General features: G+C 36.0%; 2 protein-coding genes across 2 annotated transcripts in view; both read right to left on the bottom strand.

The window, feature by feature from the left end:
- Positions 1-24,824, bottom strand: part of LOC136030074 (neprilysin-1-like) — a 235,290-nt gene that overhangs the window by 108,846 nt on the left and 101,620 nt on the right. The gene's annotated exons all lie outside the window — the stretch shown is intronic.
- Positions 11,723-22,435, bottom strand: LOC136030075 (neprilysin-1-like). The gene is made up of 2 exons (XM_065708721.1): positions 22,202-22,435; positions 11,723-12,070 (listed from the first exon to the last, which is right to left on the bottom strand). The coding sequence occupies exons 1-2, from the start codon at positions 22,418-22,420 to the stop codon at positions 11,798-11,800; spliced, it is 492 nt and encodes a 163-aa protein (XP_065564793.1). The 5' UTR covers positions 22,421-22,435; the 3' UTR covers positions 11,723-11,797.

The raw sequence follows: 24,824 nt of genomic DNA, 5'->3' as shown, positions 1-24,824 counted from the left end.
GGGCTCTGGGGGCTATTTTCGATTCTGGAGTTTGTATTATCTTATTTTGAAGTTGTTTTTAACAGAATGGATATCTCGAAATTTTTATCAGAAGGTTTTGGGGAAAAAGAGTGTATGGGGGGCTAGTTGCCCTTCCGTCTCTTTTGACTCTTTGAAAGTGAACTAGAACTTTCGATTTCCAACCAAATGAGCCTTCTCTAATATTTGTATGAGCATCCCTTCTATAAGAATCACATATGCCCCCAAGGGATATATAATTCAAAGCTAATCCAATGATATAAATCCAAAAGTAAGCTGAAAAGCTGTGAGATTCATTAAAGTTAGCAGAACTATAGGCCACCGTGACATATAATTTCCAAATTTGTATGCTATTGACTTGATTCAACCTTCAACTAAGAACTTATAGTGGTTGATTTCCTTCAAAATCAATTTCTCGTCTGGTGTAAGTAATGTGGCTCAATTTATGGGTGTCTTTGTTTTGGTTTATTTCTAAAAATTTTGGGAACCTGTGAAACTTTAGCGGTGCCATTGCCACAAATAGAATAGCATTTATGACACGTGATACTTTTTGTTTTATGTCCTTGACCTTTCTTTTCAGCTATTTTTTATCAGTTATTGGCAACACATCTTCAAAACACGGCATATATTTAGTCAAACATTATGCACTTTCCGATTTTTGAAGAAATATAACTTGAATGTTCTTTTTTTTCTTCCAAGGCTGTTACATAAAATTAGATTTTCAGGATTTTTTCTGGTATTTTCTGTTCATATTCTGAGTCTTCTTAGTTGGTATTTTTGTAAAGCCTTATTGCTAGTTTTACGCTTGCTAATTATTTTCATTTTCAAATCCACCCTCTACTTAATTTTTATAGCAACAAAAGTTTGGAAATTACAAGAGGATTAAAACCTTTAATTTGTTTATTTATTGCGCCTCCAAAATTTCTACGTGCTTCATCTATCCCTCCTAAAACTGCCTCTGTGTATATGAAACATCTCAAAAAATGGCTAAGAATACTAAGTTGAAACTGTCAGGAAATGTTGAGGGAGGACACTTAACTGGATAATTTCATTTTGTAGAAATGACATCTTTTGCATACCATACCATATCTATATATTTGCGTCTTCTTCGCTGAACAAGACACTTGTATTTTCAAAAGAAAACAACAACTGTATTCAGATACTTCAAAAGTAAGCATTGGTTATACATTTGACTTAAAATACTTTATAATCAATGAGAAACAGTTCAAAACCAAATGCATTTGAAGAATTTCAGTTTGGATAAAAATAAGTCAAGATCTTCGAATGACTTCCAAGCTTAATCAATTAACTTTAAGGTTGGGAATTTTACTAGTCCTGCTGGGTAAAACTGCAGCGTTAATGCCAAAAGTATATCTTCATTCCCATCTTCTTAACGTTAAATGTTCTCATCAGTTTCACGTGCCCCTTGGAGTCCATATTTGCAAATGGTATCCGACCTATTGGGGTTGAGGGATCAAGAATAATTTGAAATCACGTACATTTTGCCGTTTTATTTATTGTCAAAAAAAATAAATCAATCAATTTATTCGACAAATAAATTTGCAACAAAAACAGTACAACATAAACTCCTCCTAAAAAAAAAAAAATCAGTTTTGGATTGAATCCATAGAACACTAATAACTTCTTCGCAAACCAGTTTACACCAACTATTAGCTCAAATCACTTTAGAAATAAGTTTCCGCCGCCATCAAAGGCATATGTTTTTTTTTGTAACAACCATGTATAATTTACTACAGTTTTAGGATTGGGATAGACTAATCATCTTCATTTTCAGATCGTACAAAATTTGAACGGGTGGAAACGACCCCTCGACCTCTTATGCTGATGTGTCCACCAGGTAGTTGGTACTGAAGCTACTTTTAATGGCAAAACCACATTTGAACTGTTGGTATAAACACATTTTAACGGCTTATTCATCTTAAGTATTTTCTTCGTTAATGCACATATAAATCACTCAAGCTAGAGAGGTACGCCCTGAGCTGTGATGTCACTAAGTCTTTCTGGGGATTTGGGTTTTTGACACAAAGTTTTCACTAGCCATACACTTACAAAAAAGTTACTCTTGTTGTTTTTCAAACAGTTCGTGGTAACGAACTGTAGTAAGGAGCGACCCGGCTCAACAGTAAACGGAACTCTAAAAACGGAATTTCGATGCTAAAAGATATATCAAAAGAATCAAATTTTTATGCTGATTTTAAATATTTAAATTTCATCAAATTTAGTCTTTGTCGTTTAAAGTTACGAGCCTGAGAAAATTTGCCTTATTTTGAAAAATAGGGGGAAACACCCCATAAAAGTCATAGGATCTTAACGAAAATCACACCATCGCATTCAGCGTATCAGAGAACCCTTTAAAAAAAATTTCAATGTCCAATCTACAAAAATGTGGGATTTCGTATTTTTTGCCAGAAGACGCGTGCGTATATCACGGGTGCGTGTTTATTTGTTTGTTTATTTGTTGTTTTTTTTCCCAGGGGTCATTGTATCGACCAAGTGGTCCTAGAGTGTTGCAAGAGGGCTCATTCTAACGGAAATGAAAATTTCTAGTGCCCTTTTTAAGTGACCAAAAAAATTTGAGGGCACCTAGGCCCCCTCCGACGCTCATTTTTTTCCCAAAGTCAACGGATCAAAATTTTGAGATAGCCATTTTGTTCCGCATAGTCGAAAACCATAATAACTATGTCTTTGGGGATGACTTACCCCCCCCCCCAGAGTCTCTGGGGGAGGGGCTGCAAGTTACGAACTTTGACCAATGTTTACATACAGTAATGGTTATTGGGAAGTGTACCGACGTTTTCACGGGGATTTTTTTTTTGGTTTTGGATGTGGGGTTCAGGGGAGGGGGCTATACGGGAGGATCTTTCCGTGGAGGAATATTTTATGGGGGAAGAGAAATTCAATGAAAAGGGCGCAGGATTTTCTAGCATTACTATTAAAAAAAAACAATGAAAATGTAAACATGAAAAAGTTTTTTCAATTGAAAGTAAGGAGAAGCATTAAAACTTAAAACGAACAGAGATTATTACGTATATGAGGGGTTCTAAAAATACTTTAGCATAAAGAGCGAGGTATTTAGGAGGAGGTTAATACTTCGCTCTTTATACTAAATTATTTTTAGTAATTTCAACTATTTATTCTACGGCCTTTCTGATTCAGGGGTCATTCTTAAAGAATTAGGACAAAACTTAAGATTTAGTGTGAAGAGCGAGGTATTAACGAGGGGACAAACCCCCTCATATATATAATCAAAAATATAAGAATATTAAAGTTTGTTACGTAAGTTAATTCTTAAGTTACGTATATTTTTTACTAATAAAAACGTTCGTTAAAAATTAAAAGTTCTAGTCGCCTTTTTAAGTAACCGAAAAATTGGAGGGCAACTAGGCCTCCTTCCCCACCCCTTATTTCTCAAAATCGTCTGATCAAAACTAAGCGAAAGCCGTTTAGCCAAAAAAAGAATTAATATGCAAATTTCATTTTAATAATTTATGTACGGAGAGCCAAAATCAGACATGCATTAATTCAAAAACTTTCAGAAATTAAATAAAAAAAAAAAAGTTTTTTGAAATGAAAGTAAGGAGCGACATTAAAACTTAAAACGAACAGAAATTACTCCGTATATGAAAGGGGCTTTTCCTTCTCGACACCCCGCTCCTTGCGCTAAAGTTTGATTCTTTCTCACAACTCTACTTTTTAAAACAATAAAAACTTTAGCGTAAAGAGCGAGGCGTCGAGGAGGAAAAGCCCCTTTCATATACGGAGTAATTTCTGTTCGTTTTAAGTTTTAATGTCGCTCTTTACTTTCATTTCAAAAAACTTGTTTTTTTTTGTTTAATAGGTTAAACGATCGCAATTCGGCAGCATGTATCCACTCAAACCAGTCAGTTCATTCAATGCTCTCGTCAGAGTAAGACGCATTTAAGACCTCTGTGTGGATTTATGTGAAAATAATATGAAAAAAAACTTCGTTTTCTTAAAGAGTTAAAGAGGCTGCGTCCCAAAGTCGAACCTTAAAACGTACAGGAATTAGGAGAGGCAGTTGGGGGGCTGCCGCCCCCCAAACCCCCCGCTTTTAAAGACTCTTTTGTACAGTTTTTTTTAAGTTAGGAGAGGCAGTTGGGGGGCTGCCGCCCACCAAACCCCCCGCTTTTAAAGACTCTTGTGTACAGGTTTTTTGTTTTCTTAATTAAAAGAGGGCCTTTCCGAAGCCAAGAGCGGGGGGTTAGGGGGCAGTAGCCCCCCACAACAAAGAACATGTACCGTGGTTCGCCTCTTTAAAGAGGCACGAGTGTGCCTCCTTGATATTATTTCATGATCTTTTGGATACTCATTCAATGCTGAAAACGTTATTTCAAGAACTGTTGGATATTTAGCAATACGTATTGATATTTGGATGTTAATACACTATTAATATACAATGGGACGTAAAAGGAAAAATCTGAAACAAGAAGGTATGAATATTTCATTAGACACCTCAGATGATAGCTCTAGCTCGAAACCGGAAATATCAATACTAGCTGCAGATTTTAAGCAAATTCTTGAAGTCGTAAAAGAAAATGGTAATAAATTAGACAACTTATGCAATCAATTAGGTACTCTTACTACAAGGGTCGATAATCTGGATAAAGAACATTCGCTTCTTAAAAATAAGATGGTTAATAGTGAATTGAAAATTGGAAAAATTGAAAATGATACGTCCTGCCTCAATTTGCAATTAAAAACTTGTACCGATGAATTCATAAATTTAAAAAGAAAAAAATGAAGATTCAATGTGTCGGATTGTTAAATTGGAAGCCGACAAGTTAGAAAATAACATCATCATATGGAATGCAGTTTGCGAAGATATTGATAACGCTAAAGCTTTATTCACAGAAGTTGTTCGCCATGGATTAGAATTGCCTGAAGTAAATTTTACAATCTCGCAATATGACAGAAATCGTAAATTCTCAAAGGTGACACTAGATAAAAAAGACGACAAGTTTTCTATTAAAAAAAATGCCAGCAAGCTTAAGGACAAGACATTTCATGGAAATAATAGCAACTTGTCTATTAGTGATGATGTGCCAGCCGAAATTCGTAAAATACGTAAGCTGATTTTAGCGAAACGGGATAAATTGCGGTAGATTCCTAGATATGAGGCATGGATAGCAAAGGGGATTCAGACAAACTTGTTTTCAAACAGTAAACAGTCAAAAAAACTTATTTTAGAAAATAGGAGGAAAGACCCCCTAAAAGTAATAGAATCTTAACGAAAATCACACCACCAGATTCAGCGTATGAGAGAACCCTGTTATAGAAGTTTCAAGCTCCTATCTACAAAAATGGGGTATTTTGTATTTTTTTGCCAGAAGGCAGATCACGGATGCGTGTTTATTTGTTTGTTTGTTTGTTTTTTTGTTTGTTTTTTTTCCCAGGGGTGATAGTATCGACCCAGTGGTCCTAGAATCTTGCGAGAGGGCTCATTCTAACGGAAATGAAAAGTTCTAGTGCCCTTTTTAAGTGACCAAAAAAATTGGAGGGCACCTAGGCCCCCTCCCACGCTAATTATTTTCCCAAAGTCAACGGATCAAAATTCTGAGATAGCCATTTTATTCAGCATAGACAAAAAACCTTATAACTATGTCTTTGAGGACGACTTACTCCTCCACAGTCCCCGTGGGAGGGGCTACAAGTTACAAACTTTGACCAGTGCTTACACATAGTAATGCTTATTGGGAAGTGTACAGACGTTTTCAGAGGGATTTTTTGGTCGGAGGGAGAGGTTGACAAGAGGGGGAACTTTCTATCGAGAAATTTGTCATGGGGGAAGAAAATTGCCATGAAGGGAGCGCAGGATTTTCTAGCATTATTTAAAAAAAACAATGAAAAAATAAATATGAAAAGTTTTTTCAACTGGAAGTAAGGAGCAGCATCAAAACTTAAAACGGACAGAAATTATTACGCATATGAGGGGCTCACCTCCTCCTAATACCTCGCTTTTTACGCTAAAGTATTTTTAGTGATTTTAGCTGTTTATTCTACGGCTTTTGTGATTCAGGGGTCATTCTTAATGAATTGGGACAAAATTTAATCTTTAGTGTAAAGAGAGAGGTACTGACGAGGGGGTGAACCCCTCATATATGTAATAAAAACGTGAGATTACAAAAGTTCGTCTCGTAAGCTAATTTATAAGTTATGTTTATCTTTTACTAAGAAAAACATTCGTAAAAAATTAAAAGTTCTAGTTGCCTTTTTAAGTAACCAAAAAATCGCAGGGCAACTAGGCTTCCTCCACCGTTCCTTTTTTCTCAAAATCATTCGATCAAACTTGTGAGAAAGCCGTTTAGCCAAAAAAAAAAAAAAAAAAAAACCTTGCAAATTTTGTGTTAATTATTCCTCTGTGGAGAGCCAAAATCAAAACATGCATTGATTCAAAAACGTTCAGAAATTAAATAAAAAAACGAGTTTTGTTAGCTGAAAGTAAGGAGCGACCTTAAAACTTAAAACGAACAGAAATTACTTCGTATATGAAAGAGCCTGCTTCCTCATCAACGCCCCGCTCTTTACGCTAAAGTTTTTACTGTTTTAAAAAGCAGAGTTGAGAGAAAGAGTCAAACTTTAGCGTAAAGAGCGGGGCGTTGATGAGGAAGCAGCCCCTTTCATAAACGAAGTAATTTCTGTTTGTTTTAAGTTTTAATGTAGTTCCTTACTTTCAGCTAAAAAAACTTGTTTTTTTTATTTAATTGTGAAAAGACGTGACGGCTCAATTAAAAATGATTCATTTAGTGATAGCATACCAGAGGTTGACGACTTTCCGAACGCCCGAGGACATGTACATCATAGTTTTCCAAGTGATGTTTCAGTGAAATAAAATCATATCGTGTAATAGTAAAGCGCCCTGTTAGTTTGTTTTAAAATATACGAGTAGGAAGCGTTTAATCATGTTTTGTCTCGTATTTTTTGTTTTTTATTTATCTTCTCGCTAATTTTTATTGCTCTATATATTTATTACTATTCTTTCTCTTTAGCTATCTATTTTTTTGTTTTTTTTACTACTTGTTTTGAAGCACATAGAGGTCTTTAAGAATAGCGGTAGAATATTGAAAGAATTTGTCTTAGAATGAAGACATTCTCTTTCCTTTTCTTAGTTGTTTCTGCGTGTGTTACCTTTTATTTTTGTTTGTTGGGCGCATGGGTCGTGGTGTGGTTATTCTTCACATGGTGGTAGTATTTGATAATGGATAGAGATAGTGATGGAATTCCATCATCAAGGTTAAAAGAATCTGAGCTAGATTCTCTTTTGTTTCATTTAGTTTTCCAAAATATTTTAGATAGTGATAATGAAGATAATAGCAGCATGTTAGATATACCAAAAAATCAATATTTATTTTTGAATGGATTGGCAAAGAAAAATTCTTGAACAAGGAGGATATCCTTTTGGAATTGCCGGGGCTGGAGGACTGCAAGGGATACAATTGACACTTTTCTATCGACATCTGATATGGACATGTTCGGTTTATGCGAAACTTTTTTAGAGTTTTCAATTGAAAGTATTCATTTTGATGGTTATCAATTGTTTCATGTTGGGAGGAGTATGCAAAAGAAAGGTGGTCAAGTTATCAACTGTTTCATGTTGGGAGGAGTATGCAAAAGAAAGGTGGTCTTAGCGTTTTAATTGAAAGTTGCATACCAGCCCGTGCAAGACTAGACTGAATATTCAATATTGAAATGTTATTTGAATCTTGTGTTGTTGAATATTCTTTTCCAAATAATGAGAAGTTTCTAATCGCAGGTATTTATCGTAGTCCGTCAGCTATTCAGATTAAAATCGGAAAAAATAGAAAGTTATCACATCCTGAGGTATTAATTAATATAAATGGTTTAGAAGTTAGAGAACCGCAAGATGTTGCTAATATGTTTAGTGATTATTTTGCTGGTGTTGGTCAATCAATTGTTTCAGCAGGATTAGATTGATCCCCTTACAGGTCGCATAAAGAATATTTACCCCCCCAATGAATGTACGAGAATATTTCTGGTCCCTGTCTGTTATGCAGAATTCCATAAGATTATCAAAAATAAAAAGAACGGTAATTCAGTGGGACATGATGAATTATCAACAAATTTGTTAGAGTCTTGCCGGAGTTATTTTTGAGCCAGTTATCAACATTTTCAGTTTGAGTATCAATTCAGGTATATTTCCTAGTAGATGGAAAATTGCCCGAGTAATTCCGTTGTATGAACAAGGCGATAAATCTGATGTAAGTAATTATCGTCCAATTGCAATTTTATCGCCATTATCTAAAGTGCTTGAAAAAATTTTAAAAGAAAGGATTTCTAGCTATTTAGATAACAGAAATGAAAAGTTTTAGTGCCTTTTTGAAGTGATCAAAAAAATCGGAGGGCACCTAGGCCCCCTCCCTCGCTCATTTTCTCCCAAAGTCAACGGATCAAAATTTTGAGATAGCCATTTTGTTCCGCATAGTCGAAAACCATAATAACTATGACTATGGGAATGACTTACTCCCCTACAATCCCTGGGGGAGGGGTTGCAAGATACAAACTTTGACCAGTGTTTACATACAGTAATGGTTATTGGGAAATGCACAGACGTTTTTAGGGGAATGTTTTTGGTTTGGGGGGTGGGGTTGAGGGGAGGGGGCTATGTGGGAGGATCTTACCTTGGAGGAATATGTCATGTGGGTATAAAAATTCTATGAAAAGGGCGCAGGATTTTCTAGTATTACTATAAAAAAACAAAGAAAAAATAAACATGAAAATGTTTTTTCAATTTAAAGTAAAGAGTAGCATTGAAACTTAAAACGAACAGAGATTATTACGCATATGAGGGGTTCTAAAAATACTTTAGCATAAAGAGCGAGCTATTAAGGAGGATATAAATACCTCGCTCTTTATGCTAAAGTATTTTTAGTAATTTCAAGTATTTATTCTACGGCCTTTCTGATTCAGGGGTCATTCTTAAAGAATTGGGACAAAACTTACGATTTAGTGTAAAGAGCGAGGTATTAATGAGGAGACAAACCCCCTCATATACATAATAAAAATATAAGAATATAAAAGTATGTTACATAAGTTAATTCTTAAGTTACGTATGTTTTTTTACTAATAAAAACGTTCGCTAAAAATTAAAAGTTCTAGTTGCCTTTTTAAGTAACCAAAAAATTGGAGGGCAACTAGGCCTCCTTTCCCACTCCTTATTTCTCAAAATCGTCTGATCAAAACTAAGAGAAAGCCATTTAGCCAGCAAAAGAATTAATATGTAAATTTCATGTTAATAATTTATGTGCGGAGAGCTAAAATCAAACATGCATTAATTCAAAAACGTTCAGAAAGTAAATAAAAAAAACTAGTTTTTTTTAAATCGAAAGTAAGGAGCGACATTAAAACTTAAACGAACAGAAATTACTCCGTCTATGAAATGGGTTGTCCCCTCCGCAATCCCTCGCTCTTTACGCTAAAGTTTGACTCTTTGCCATAATTCTACTTTTTAAAACAAATAAAAGCTTTAGCGTAAAGAGCGAGGGATTGCGGAGGGGACAACCCATTTCATATATCGAGTAATTTCTGTTCGTTTTAAGTTTTAATGTCGCTCCTTACTTTCAGTTAAAAAAACTAGTTTTTTTTATTTTATCTCCAATTAGGAGGTTCAGTCTTTCTCGTAGATTCATTCTTTGTCCTTCATAAATATATTTGGTTTAGCGTAGATCGATGACCAGAAGACGAATTTTAGGGTATAGAATTGAATCCCCACACTAAATAATACATCTAGGTTTATCTCCTCTGGACCATACATTTGCTTCATCAACAAGCGTAAAGCGAAGGATCGGACATATTCTCCGCAAAAACACCTCACAGAATTACATGCACGATATATACTAGCAGTAGTCCCCTTCGTCCCTGTGATCTTGAAAAGCACAACGTGCATACTTACTATTAGAGAAATATCATTATTATTTATTCAATAATTAAATATAGAACTGAACCAAAATTTAAAATTCGTATTAAAGCCGATTTTTCCCTTGTTTGTTTTTATTAGTGTATGTGTGTCCGTTCTTATTATTGTTATCAGGACCCCCAAAAATAGAGGAGTTACTTGTAATGTAGTCCTATTGTGACCGCTCCCTGAACGCTTTGTTCCCCAGTTGCATTAATGGTTAACCAAACTGAGGTAAAATACTCCAGAAGAGGGCAAATTGAATTCTTGTAAAGTATAGGCAATTCCATAGACCGAAATTTCAAAAAAAAATCTTCTTTGGGCTAAGAAGCGACGAAGAGGTAATGGTGACAACCTTCTCGTGGTATCCCTCTGAGTAGTAGTGTCAGGAAAAAGACTTTATTGTCACTATACCAACCTTGGCTGTCCCATGTCTAACCATAAGCCAAGATGTTTTGTGGAAAATACTTCTGAGATTGGATGGATTGAAGCCGGTAACGGCTGGCAAAATCACACCCAGGGAATCGATTCTCAGAAGCCATTGAAGTGCAAACGGTAGCATGAAAATTAGCCTGTATCCTTGAGGAGTAATCTGAGATGGTAGAAAGAAGTTCTTTCACTAGTTATAGTTTTGAGGATCAGGTGCTCTTATTACCAATGACTGACGAGTCTGGGAACTCTCTCCTTTCTTCTGAGAGATTAGCATTGCTGCCAAAGCCAGTTTGAAGCTATCGAGTGGGGCTTTTGGGATGAGGGATAAAATAGTCGACACCTTAACACTGCCAAGGAAGGCTCTTGTAAAAATAAAAATAAAAGATAGATATACCCTATCTTAAAACACAGTACCAAAGGAAGCACCATAGCCCAGTGACCATTTCTGCTAAATATTTTTTTTCGCTTATTCTCTTTTTGGGTTCGGAGATAACTCGTCTTTGTGACCTGGGCCTCACTTCTAGTTTTGAGTCTGTCCACAGTTGCCTAATAATACAACAATCAAACTTTCAATAGAACATACAAAAAACAATCAACACATACTTTCAGATTTAACATGCTAAGAAATCATACATGCTCAGTAAAACTCTCAAAAACCAGGAGTTATTTCAAAGTTTATATTATTTTCAGGCTCTATTTAAAATTTTCTTTCTCGTTTTCTTTTAAAGTCTCACATGCTATGGAAGGGTTCCAATTTATGCTTATTCTTCAATGCAGTTTGATATATTACAACTATACTGACTACTGAGTACAACATTTGAATTCCCAAAGATAATAAAGGAGATAACAAAGGTTGAAAACTTCAACCTTGTTTACCAAAAGAAAAGGGATGATGTCAACACCGCATTTAAGCATCTGCAAGCCAGCCCTAGGTCAAGTCTTCTTCCTACAATCTCAACCAGAGAACCTGGGGAAACTCCAAGACAACTACCCTGCAAACTACCAACTACAAAGAACGCTACCTCTTGTTTTCCAACCACGTTTCTCCGCTTTGGAACTATTTAAGCAACCGAACAATCTAATCTCTTACCCAGGAATCATTCAAGTATGGTTTGGTGAGGGAGTGGGAGCAGAGGGTTTGGTGTCATCACTAGCAGGTGTATCACAAGGATTCCTCCTTTCACGCCTGCAAAATATAATTTAAGGACGGTGATGTCTTAGAAAGAAGGTTCCCAAACTAAAAAAAAGTTAAAAAAAAACTACAATAAAAAAAGAAGTAAAACTCAGCATCTATATATGCACTCATTAGGAACTTCTAACTTTTTCGGCGCTTTTATTTTCATGGAAAAACTATAATAATATTGAAAAAAGAAGAAATAAGATGAGAACAAGTTATTAAAAAACTGAACATTTGCTATCAGGATTAAATTTGGAATTTGTAGGGCAGGAGTACGCCATGGCATATTGTTTGAGGTTTGACAGTGGGCCTCTGACTCTCAAATATCCAGGTGGATGCCTGCTTGTTCTTGATCGGGTTACTGCTTCCTCTGGTCTTGTAAGTTCACACCATATTTGTGCGTAGCCTAGGAAGAAGAGTTGTTCATGGCTTAAGGCTAATCCGGGTAATAGTTCTTCGCTGCCATTACGCTCCACCCACTTTTTGTAGGCCTGAAATTAAAACAGTAGAAGTTTGAAATTACTAACCAAAATTACTAGCTCTACCAATATTGATGCCAGTAATTCAGCTTAGTACATCACAGTTGTCTTATTATTAGATGGCGATGTGGGATTGCTATATATCATTAAATTAAACAATGGATTTATATCTGTTGAAAACACTGTGCAGGTTTGGGATGTATTAAAAGTAATTGTTGTTATTGGATGTGCTGAAAGTATTTTAAGCAAATACTGGGTGAAGGAGCTAGATCTCCCCTCTAGATCATTCGACTAAAATAAACATTCAATCGCTTGTTTCGTTCCGTGTAGAGAAGCAGAGCTGGCTCATTCACTTTTATTGCAACCAGTGAAAACCAAAATTGTTTTGTATTTGGAAGAGGTCGACGGGAGTCGATTCTGAAGATCGTCTGGGGATTTTCCAAAGGCCATTGACTACTGCTAATACTACGGACAGAACGAGAGGATAAAATATGCGGTGGTATTTCCTAGATTTTCAATGCTTTTCGATCTTTCAGGCAAGGGGTAAGACACACCATATCTTTCAAAAGTTTTTCGTAAAAAGATTTTTATTCCAAGGGAAGAGGGGCAGTGTTCTTAAATAAATGTGCAGATTTAGAGATAAAACGCCGGTTGGAAATTAAACTATGCGGTTCCAATTTACAAATGATTTTACGTACTCTTGACGCTGCAAAAGGGTAAAAAATAGACATAAGGGACTTTTATATATAACATCATCTGTTTAGGTTTTCGGCTGTGTCTTGAAGATTGGTCCCTGAACAAATCCAATAAATAATTACCCTCCCAGTATGAGCTACATCTGAAAAACTCATTTAGACAAATTGTATTCAATTGGATGAATAGTACCGATTTACTTGTCCAACATACGAAAACGAAGCAATCAGCCGCGGCGCGACATCTGGCTCGTAAATTGAGTACTTAAACGACACAAAACTGTAAGTGAAAAAGAACTTTAGAACAGGGGCGAAGCGAGGCGGATAATGGGGATACATCCCCCACTTAAAAAAATTGTCCTTTAGGGTCGATATTCCTATAGATCTTGAGTAATAAAAAAGGACAATGTACGTTGTAAATCTTATTGTGATGAGGATTAAAACTGAATTATTTATTCATTCAAAAAATAAAATTTAAAACAAAACTGTCTTAAAAGCTAACCAAATTTATTCTGGGTTTTAATCCCATTCGTGTAGATCAATGTATGCTCAACAAGTAGGTAATGTGTGACGATCTCCACACGAGAATTTTTGTTTTGTGAAAATGAAGTTGAGAACAATATCAGGCCGCTACCAAGTGCGCCACGTAATGTTACAACCTCGAGCTCCTGAGATCGTCACACTTCTTTTGAATCACGTTGTGCTTTTGGTTTATAGCAGACCTTGGTTGGTTGATACAAACCTTAGTTGGAATGGAAGGAAATTAAAATACTTAGGGGGGTAAGTTTTTGATGGAGCTTCATCTATGAGCGGTCAGTTTCAAGGCTTTGCTGCTATACTCTGTGAAATTTTCCGCAGTCCAATCTATGTTCACTGTGGAAGTCATTCCTTAAGCCTAGCCCTGTGTCATTTGTACAACATACCTGGTATGAGATATTGTCTAGAAACTTTGAAAGAAGTAATTGATTTCTTTAGAATTTTACTTAAACGCTCTACAGTTTTCGAACAAATATTTTAAGTAAGTAATCTTGCCACAGGGTCAAAAAGATTAGGATTGAAAAAAATTTGTCAGACTAAATGAGTGAAGCACTTAAAAGCGATCATTTTGTTTAAAGGGATGTTCATTATTATCTGTAAGGTTATGAGGGAAATTCAAAAATATCCTGATTCAGATTCTGAATTTTCAAGCAAAGCTTATTCTCTGCTATCTGCTACTGGGAGATGTAGTTTTGTTGCAGATATGGTTACTGTAAAGTTTGTAGTCTGTCCCACAATTACGGAAGACGACAATTAGTCGACATTTTTGCAATCAGAAATTATAGATACCGTACACTTTCTTAAACACGCTGACGAACTTAAGAGCAGTTAGGGACATGAGAGAGAGGAGTGAAGCTATATTTCATCCACTTTTTACTGAAGTGACTGGAAAAAACAAAGAACAAATCGGATACTCTGACTAATTTTTGATATACTGATGTAGACAGCTATAGAAGAAGCTCGCAAGCTGAATTAGCTCTATGGTAGAAATTGTGGATACAGTCGGGAAACGTGGCACCAAAATGTTTCATAAGATGCTTAAAAGAATACGATAAGAACATTTTCCCAACACTACATCAAATTTCAAGATTAGTACAATAATTCCAGTCACTACGGCTACGTACGATCGTTCTTTTTCTACCCTTACAAGAGTGAAATCTTATACCAGTAGGGCCTCAGGTCAAGAACAGCTTAATGGATTGACGTTATTATTAATACACAAGGATGCTTCAGTCAACACAAAAGACATTTTAAAGAAACTAGCCCGCAACAGAAAAAAGTGGCTCGATTTTATTTTACATCTACATATTACAGTGTTGTCTCAATAAAGAATGCACCTTGTACTCCAAAAATTTTATTTTTCCTTTTTAACCAGTGCTACCATCCCTCAGTCAAAATATCCATCCCCATCCGAAACTTGTCGCTGGGTTCGCTCTTGCTTTAGGGGATTCATTATAAAAGTTGATGATAAGGGCTACTGCTTAGTCCAATAACACATTTTTAAACATTCAAAGGTAAAAGCAATTCTATGCACTTTTCTTTATTCTAAAAAATACTGACTAAAATTTTTATTACCAGTTTACAACATTTTGAATCAGGTTTATTCTCAAATTAAGTAAGAAAAAAACAATTTTTTTAACTGAAAGTAGAGAGCAACATTAAAACTTAAAACGGTCAAAAATTATCTTATAAATAAGCGGGACTGCCCCTTCCTCGACCCTCAATCTTTGCGCTTAAGTCTTAATAGTTCTTTAAAAATACTTCTCACATAAAATCAGCGGCCATTGTGTTTGAGTAGTCTTTCATAAGGAATCAGGATTAAAAGTTAAACTTTAGCGGAAAGAGTGAGGATTGAGGAAGGGGTAGCCCCCCTTATATACAAAATAATTTCTGAGTGTTTGAAAACACTCCAAAGAAAATATCCCAAAAATTTTCTGCGTATTTCCCAATAACAAATACTATATGTGAACAATATGTGCAAATTGAGCTACTTACAGCCCTTTCTCTGGGGACTATGGAGGCCATGTTATCCTCAAAAGCATAATTATTAGACCTTTCAATTATTCTAAATCAAATGGCTATTTTAAATTTTGATCAAGCTTTTTTTCTTAGAAAAAAATAGCATAAACCTCAATAGTAGGGTTCTATGTTATAGTAAATCTGATGGCGTGATTTTATTAGGATCGCTTGACTAGGGTGTTTCCACCCTTTTTTCGAAAATCAGCCGAACTTTCTCAAGCTCGTACCTTTTGATTGGTAACATTAAACTTAGTGAATTTTATATTTTAGAATCAGCATAAAAAGCCCATTCTTCAGAAGCATCTAGTTTTATCAAAAATCTGTCCTTATCACTAATTGTGGCCCCATTTCTATCTTTAACTGGGACTAGTCCGGATCGGCTACTCCCTTTCAATTTATTAACATGCCAGTATAATATTTTACTATTATGCCGTCTAGCCGCATCTTCCAGATCCTCAGCAATTTTATCCATCGCCTCCATTTCACATCTCCTTAGTTCATATTTTAATGCTTTCTCCACTTTCTTTACATTCCTTTTGTTTTCATACGACCTATCGCTCAGATAATTCTTATACAAACCCCTTCTACTCTCTATTAAACCTAAAGCTTTTTCACTAATATTCCTAGTTGCTGTCTTAGCACTCTTCCCTAGGACACCATCAGCAACTTCACAAATTGTTTTTCTGAAATTATTCCATCCATCTTCCACATTGTCAAATTTTAAACCCTCAAGTTTAGTACTCAACTGTTCCTGGAATTTTTTTCTCAAATTTTCATCCTGAAGTCTACCAACATCATAACTTTCCGGGAGGGAGTTACTCTTCCGAAATTTCAGCTTTAAATTAACCTTAGACACTACTAGATGGTGATCTTTACTTTTAACATCAATAACGGCACTCCTATACACCCTAGTATCTTGTATTGATCCTGCTAGTCTTCTGTTTACAATAACATAATCAATAAGGTTTGCTGTCTTACCATCACGTGAATACCATGTCAACTTATGGGCCATTTTGTGACCAAACACCGTATTGGTTATAACTAGGTTGTTATACCTACAAAATTGCAAAAGCCTATAGCCATTACTGTTTTCTTTTCCTACACCAAAATTACCTAGGCTAGGATACCATCTATCCCTATTTCTACCAACCTGGGCATTAAAATCTCCTAGCAAAAACACCATATTTCTACCTGGTACCCTGTCTATTTGCTCCTGTAACTGTAAGTAAAATTCATCTGAGTCACTAGTATCTCCATCAGTTGGTTCAATGGGGGCATATACTACTATAACTGATACCCTAAACTTTTTAGTCATAAAATGAGCAATTAGTATTCTATTATTAATACCTTCCCAGCCTAAACAAGACTTAGCAGCTTCCTTATTCATCATGAGCCCTACTCCCTGTCTATGTACCCCATCCTTCCTTCCTGAGTAAACAAATTCTATGTCACCTAATTTCATGCTTCCTACCCCTGGGATATGAGTTTCTGAAACTCCTAATAAATCCAGTTCAAACCGTCTGAATTCGTCAGTCAAAATGTCGATGCGATAGTCATTTTTTAACGTCGTAACATTCCAAGTTCCAATTTTCATGTTCTTTAAATCTTTGAAATTATTTTGGCCTCAAGAAAAGCAGTGATCCCGGATACCAGTGCAGGATGGGGACCAACATATCTTCTCAAGTCTACACCGAAGCGCTTAAGCCGGCTTAGAACCGGACAGAAGAAGTCCCTGGGACCTCCAGTAAGTTGGAGGCTTTGTGCAATCCTGGGCCCATCTTGGTCACAACATGGTTTTCAGCACTTGGCGATGCTCTTCTATCAACAAGAGTCGAAATCCTGCACAGACAGTCCCAAGCCTATTACCTCCGACTCATTATATATTCATGCCTACAAATATTATGCTACTACGGGGAGGCAGCCCATAGTAGATAAATTAGCTAGGAAGAGGTTTTTCAGCCCGAAAACGCCCATCAAAACAAACCAAGCCCAGAAAATTATCCAATAATCAGAATCCCGTACGAGTGCTGTGTTGTTTACTAGGCTATAATTTCCTCGAGGGGCGCCACTCCTCAAGTGGGAAAAATTGACCGCAAGTTTCCCAGTCTTGCAGGTACCCCGAAAGGGTCGAGGCAGCCCTTTACAGAGGCCGTTGTCCATAAATCTGGATCTTACGCCCTGCCGCAGTTGTCCTCCTATAGAGGATCCTCCCACGATGGTGTTCTGCTTCACCATGCAATTTAACCCATTACTGGGAGAAGGTTTGTAACTCATCTGACGCGTGAACACGGCAGTTGGCCCTGCTGAGTGTACATTTGAGGGGCCTTCTTCCTCCTCCACCTGAAATTATGACCCCCAGGGGAGGGCTCCCCAGTTTCTATTATGGGCCCCACTGGGACAAGGTCCTACTTGGCCTAAGCCTCCTATGGAGCTACTCTACCTATCTATAGGGCTTACATATATACATATATATATATATATACACATACATACACATATACATACACACACATATACATATACATATACATATACATACACATACATACACACATACTCACTAACGTGCAAATATATACCCTGAATTGGTATAGGCTAGGTCTGTATATGGTGAATATTAATTTCCTTTTTGATGCAAATGCACAATAACTTTGGATTCAGGATGCAATTCTGACTATAGAGATAAGTATTTTTCTTACTTGAAGTGTATGTTAATATAAACCTTACCTAATTCTTTTTTCAAATAGATTGAATCGCAAAGAGGCAATGTCAATGAAATCAGGAACCAGAAGTCTAACCTACCTAAAGGTAGCCTAACTTGAATTATAAATTAGGCTCACTCTTTTCATTACTTCCCTCAAAACTGATTTTAATAATAAAAATCATTGCCAAAATTATATGAAACTGGAAAAAAAAAAAAAAAAAAAAAAAAAAAAAAAAAAAAAAAGTTAACTTTTAATTGTTTGTAAGTTTCGAAGGTATCACAATAAGCCTTACAAGCAGATTTTTGTTACAAAGACATGAAACTAAAGAAGAAAACGCAAGTTTTTGTGAAAATAGAGCAATAAACCAAATTTTTATTCACGGTTTTGCCACACAAAGAGTCCTAAGAATATATTATCATCGTTTGTTTTGAGGAGATCTTTCCCTGAATGAAAAAAAAAAAAAAAAAAAAAGACCGGCTTAAAAGAATGTTTTTTAGGAAATAAAGAGGAAAATGGGAGAGAGAGTGGGAGAGTGAGAGAGATATTAAGGGGGAAGGAAAGATAAAGGGAGACAAATTTGGAAGAGAGGGAGCGATATAAGGGAGAAAGGAGGAGAGTGACAGAGGAGGAAATGAGAGAAGAGGAAGAATTAGCGACAGTACTAGAAGGATTAAAAAATAATAAGGCCCCAGGTGCTCATAGTATGATTAATGAGTTCCTTAAATATGGAGGCTCTGAGGTTAGGAATAAGCTACTGAAGATTATGAACATGATTTTTGAAGAAGGGGAAGTACCCAATGATTTTAGGAAAACCTTAATTAAACCACTGTATAAGAAAGGTGACAAGAGTGAATGTCGGAATTATCGAGGCATTAGTCTGGTCTCTGTAGGTAGCAAATTACTGAGTAATATGATACTTTTTAGACTGAGAAATGCTGTAGACAAAGTTTTAAGGGAAGAACAATGCGGTTTTAGAAAAGGTAGAGGATGTGTCGACCATGTTTTCACTCTTAGATTAATAATTGAGAAGTCCCTTCGTTGTCAAACACCTTTGGTCCTTAGTTTTATCGATTATGAGCAAGCTTTCGATTCTGTTGATAGAACAGCGTTAACAAAGGTCTTATCGTTATATGGTATACCAGAAAAATACATTAAAGTGATTTGCGCTATGTACGAGAATAATACTGCTGCGGTTAAGGTAGGAAATGAGGTTAGCAACTGGTTTTGTATTAAATCAGGAGTTAAGCAGGGTTGTGTTCTATCCCCCTTTATATGGATCATTTTGATGGACTTCGTCTTAAGGAGCACAGGAAAGGCAATTGGAGACCATGGAATCAAATGGGGAGGAAGATCGCTCCTGGACTTAGATTATGCTGATGATTTAAGCATATTAGATGAAAGTGTGAGCAAAATGAATGAATTTTTAGAGGTTTTACGAGTTCAGGGTGCTAAAATAGGCTTGAAAATTAATGTTAAGAAGACTAAGTCACTAAGGTTAGGAATAAGTGAAGATGAACAGGTGACCTTAGGTAACGAAAAGATTGATCAGGTTGGGAGCTTCAGTTACCTTGGTAGTATTATTAGTAAAGATGGTGGGAGCAGTGAAGATGTTAAAAGTAGAATAGCTAAAGCTCAGGGTGTTTTTTCACAGTTAAAAAAAGTTTGGAAGAATAGAAAGATAAGCCTACAAACCAAGATTAGAATATTGGAAGCTACAGTGATGACAGTGGTCAAATATGGCTCTGAAGCATGGACACTCCGAAAAGCAGATGAAAATTTACTAGATGTTTTCCAGAGAAATTGCCTACGGATTGTTCTGGGTACCCGGCTGACTGACCGTATTTCAAACAGTAGGTTGTACAAAAAGTGTGGTTCAATCCCGCTTTCTGGGGCTATAATGAAAGAAAGGTTGAGATGGCTAGGCCACGTTCTACGGATGAAGGATGACAGATTACCGAAGATTGTCCTTTTTGGCCAACCGTCTGGGGCTACACGGAAAGCAGGTCGTCCTTGTCTGGGTTGGGAGGATGTCATAAATAAGGATTTAAAGGAAATGGGAACTTCCTGGGAGGGTGTAAAGAGGGAGGCTTTAAATAGATTAGGTTGGAGGAGGAGCGTGCGTAGCTGTGTTGGCCTCAGGCGGCTTGGTGCTGCAGTGAGTTATTAGTAGTAGTAGTAGTAGTCATTATTTATGGGCATTTTATTTTGCTTCATGTTTTTACCTCATTACTTAACACTGCTTTATCTTTTACTAATAGATTCTTGTCAAACCCTCCCTATGAACACCTGGCTGTTTTCCCCTCGTTCAAATAAAACTTTGTCGCTACTGTGAGGTTTAGCCTGAAACCTCAAACACTTTGACTAAATGAAATTATTACCATCTTAAAAAGTCTTTTTTAAATTAAAATTCTCCAAAACATATGAGGGAAAAATCAATTGAAAATCAAATTCCTCCAGCAAAATAAAAAAGAGAAAAAAGTGTCAACACCAAGACTACATGAATTTAGAATGAACCGTAAATATTACCAGTCCATTCTTACTTTTTTAGTTGTTGCTAGGAAAAGAGCTAAGATATTTAGTTTTTAAAATTAACGATACGAAGAAGTTTTTGTACAGTAGAAATGTGACATTTTAAGCTAAATACAGCATAAGAATATAGTGTTTTCGTCTCTTATACGTGATTTATGTGTTTTTTTTATAAAGCACTCGTTTTGCATAATCACAGAAACAAAAGGAATTATCATCAGAGGTTTGTTAACACTAGTTTTATAAATACTTCTTTTTGTTTAAATGTTTAGCTTAACTTTCGCTCTTTACTTTCATCAGCAAGGAAGTCTTATTTTTTGATACTACAAAGGTTCTCCACAAAGGTTTCATTACCATGTACGTTGAAATGCATAAAATTAATCTATGATACTAACAACAAACAGCTAATGATTATAGTGAGGACTTTCTGGCGACTACTAATAAACATTAATCCGGATGGCGATGCTGAAATGCAAGATGGTAAATACAGAGACCTCTTAATTTTATTTCTGTTATTCCTCTGGCGTATTCATCTCCAGGGGATTAGTTATTCCTCTGAAAGTAACCTTCAATGGTGGTACTGATGAAAATGGTGTGAAACCACCGATTGTGTTTTTGACTTTGAACATGAATTGCTATTTTGGGACGCAAATTGGTTATGTAGGGTATTTTGGGTTTAAAAGAAAACGAAACAATATGCAATATTCCTTGAAATAGGATAATAGTTGTTAGATTTTTCTTTTTTTTTAATCTTTAATGTTAGTATAATTAGACTATTATTAGTTTTGGGCATCTGATTTTTAATACTATTTTCAAAGGGACGTTGGTAATGTTTGAGAGTTATTTTCGAAAGATCTCTACTGATATCTATTGACGATAATATCAGTTTACATCAGAGACCATGGAATACTGTTATTTACATCAAACACCATAAAATTATAATGACCAGGCGGCATATAAAGTTATTTTACGCAATATCTACGCGTCTTTGCTTTGTGGTCAGAAAACACCTGGTATTGCCGATTTCACCTTTTAGTTAAATTTATTTTATATCCTTTGTGACTTTCTTTTATTGAATTGGCATTAAAAGGTTGGCTACCAACTAAAGAGCCTGCTTCGAACATTTGCTTAAATGTTCAAACTATTTTCCAAGCCTATTATATGAGATACTAAGGTGTCATGCCAAACTATAGAGGTAATAAACAAATAGAAAACTAATTCTTGTTTTGTCTCATTAGTAAGCTTTTAGGCTGTATTTCATCTATTCTGACACGAAAAGATTTTGTTGATTGATAAAATTAATAATTGTGAGATTCGTATCATTAACCGAAATCCTTGGGTATCATAAAAGCAGAGATAAATTTTTTATCCCCCGCCCCCAATCAGCCTTCTTGTTTACTCCCTCATTCTATGCAATAAACATCCAGTTTCCCTTTACATTCAAATTGGAATTCAATTCAATGCATTTTTTAAATAAATTTAGGTATTTTTCGTCTAATAGTGTTTTAATGACATTCATTTATGTGAAACTAGAAAATATGCATAGGAATGTTAATAGCTGAAAGGTTTTTTATTCACAGAAATTTGCCAGGGGTGGTAATATTGCTACCTTAATGTGTGAAATTTGATTTAAAATTTAAAATCTAGTTACATGAGGAACTTACCTTGTAAGCGATTTTAAGTCCAACGTTGTCTGCAATATTTTCAAGTACGGTAAGTCTTCCGTTTAGATTCTGATCAATTTCTTGGATTTTGTAGTTACCGTACTGTTCAACAAAGCAGTTTATGAGGGTTCTATAAGCTTTAATAGTTTGATTGTTCCACCATTGTTGAAGATTTCCTTTTTTGTCATATTGCCTACCTGAAAAATAGGGTATAGACATTCAAAGATGTCTCTTTTAGCCCATTACCTGCCAACACTAGTTACTTGTAAAATTTTGTGATGGTTTCTTTAATACAGTCCAATAGGGTTAACTTAAACATCTGTGTCGCCAAATGTTTTTTTCACACCAACGGTGTAATCGTGGTATTATGTTTTCATATGGGAACGTAGGGCGTTATCATTGTCCTTCGAACTGAAGGACATATATGAGTACACATCTTGTGTCATGTTTAAGAACAGTTAGTATAAAAGATCAATCAAACAGTTCGTGGTAACGAACTGTTGTAAGGAGCGACCCGGCTCAATAGTAAACGAAACTCTAAAAAACGTAATTTTGATACTAATAGATAAATCAAAAGAATCAGATTTTTATGGTGATTTTAAATATAGGTTTCATCAAATTTAGTCTTACTCATCCAAAGTTAGGAGCCTGAGAAAATTTGTCTTATTTTAGAAAATAGGGGAAACACCCCCTAAAAGTCATGGAATCTTAACGAAAATCACACATCAGATTCTGCGTATCAGAGAGCCCTACTGTAGAAGTTTCAAGCTCCTACCTACAAAAATGTGGATTTTTTTTTTTTGTCAGAAGACAGATCACGGATGTGTGTTTATTTGTTTGTTTGTTTTTGTTCCCCCAGGGGTGATCATATTGGCCCAGTGGTCTTAGAATGTTGCGAAAGGGCTCATTCTAATGGAAATTAATGGTTCTAGTGTCGTTTTTAAGTGACCAAAAAATTGAAGGGCACCTAGGCCCCCCCCCACATTCATATTTTCTAAAGTCAGCGGATCAAAATTCTGAGACAGTCATTTTATTCAGCAAAGTCGAAAAACCTAATAACTATGTCCTTGGGGACGACTTACTCCCCTACAGTCCCCGTGGGAGGGAATGCAAGTTACAAACTTTGACCAGTGTTTACATATAGTAATGGTTATTGGGAAGTGTACAGACGTTTTCAGTGGGAAATTTTTTGTTTGGGGGAGGAGGGGATGAGGGAAGGGGGTTGTGTGTGAGGCTCTTTAAGCTAAAGTTTTTTTACTGTTTTAAAAAGTAGAGTTGAGAGAAAGAGTCAAGCTTTAGCGTAAGGAGTGAGGCGTTGAGGAGGGAACAGCACCTTTCATATACGGAGTAATTGGGTAATTTATACGGAGTAATTGAGTGAATCATCGGCAGGCAAAGTAAAAGTGGAAGGAAGTAAGGATGGATTATTTCCTGCTACATCGTCTTTTATGGAAGTATGGGTGGTATCAAACTCTATCGTCCCTGCAACGTTACTTGAAAAATCATTTGAGTCCCCTTAGAAGTTTATACGACCGCCTCTTCCATAAAAACCTTACATGCACCGGTACATAAGTTACAACCCTTCCCCCAGGTTTCGGAGGGGGGGTATATTCACCCCTAATTTTTCCTCATCTGATCATTAGACTATTTCAAACAAAATGACTATCTCAAAAATTTGCTCGGATGCATTTGGGGAAAAGAGGGTATGAGGAGTTGGTGTATACCTGTCAATCACTTTTGATTACTCTTAAAAGGTAACTAGAACTTTAAATTTCCAATAAAATGAGCCACTTCTGATGTTTTTGCGACCAACCCTTACGTAAAACCTTATCGGCCCCCTGGGAATAACTTACAACACTTCTCCTTGGGTTCTGGGATGTTGTGTTGACCCCTGATTTTTTGTTGTTTGATCTTCAAACTATTTTGAACAAAATAGCTATTTAAAAATTTTGATCGGATACATTTGAGGAATAGAGGGCCTTGGGGGGGCTAGTTGCTCTCCAATCCCTCTTGACTCTTAAAAAGTGCTACATAAATTCCAATCTACAATCAAATGAACCCCACCGAAGTTTATACGACCATCACCTTATATGGCCCCAGGGTATAATTTCCAACACTGGGGCTTCCCCAGGTTCTGAGGGGCTGTGTTATCCCTGGAGTTTTGTTAAAGGATCTTTGGTCTATTTCAAACAAAATGGCTATATAAGAAATTCGACGCATTCGGGGAAGTGAAAGTTGGGAGGGGGAGGGGATATTTGCCATTGGATTACATTTGATTCTTAAAAAGGGAATTAGAACTTTCAATTTCTAATCATTTGAGTCCTTTCCGAGGTTTTTGCGACCACTTCTTAAATAAAAATTTTATATTCCTCCAGGATGTAAGTTATAACCCTCCTCCGGGCTTTGGGGGGGGGAGTGTCGAACCAGCAATTTTGTTTATAAAATTTTGTTTTGTTTCAAACAAACTTGCAATCTCAAAATTTTGATCAGATGCGCTTGAAGAAACAAAGGTGTGTGTGTGTGCGTGTGTCTGAGGATAGATGCCCTTCGATTCCTTTTAACTCTTAAAACAGCAAATAGAGCTTTCAATTTCCAGTTGAATGAGCCACCCCTGAAGTTTATA

Source organism: Artemia franciscana, chromosome 8, assembly GCF_032884065.1.
Source record: "Artemia franciscana chromosome 8, ASM3288406v1, whole genome shotgun sequence".
NCBI classification, from domain to species: domain Eukaryota; kingdom Metazoa; phylum Arthropoda; class Branchiopoda; order Anostraca; family Artemiidae; genus Artemia; species Artemia franciscana.
The sequence above is the reverse complement of the archived record's forward strand: the minus strand, read 5'-3'. Positions and strand labels throughout refer to the sequence as shown.

Excerpts from the sequence above, each read along its gene's own strand:
- LOC136030075 (XM_065708721.1), bottom strand. The coding sequence starts at position 22,420 with ATGTCTATACCCTATTTTTCAGGTAGGCAATATGACAAAAAAGGAAAT. Across the intron at positions 12,071-22,201 it reads GACTTAAAATCGCTTACAAG|GCCTACAAAAAGTGGGTGGA; the intron begins GTAAGTTCCTCA and ends TTTTAATTTCAG.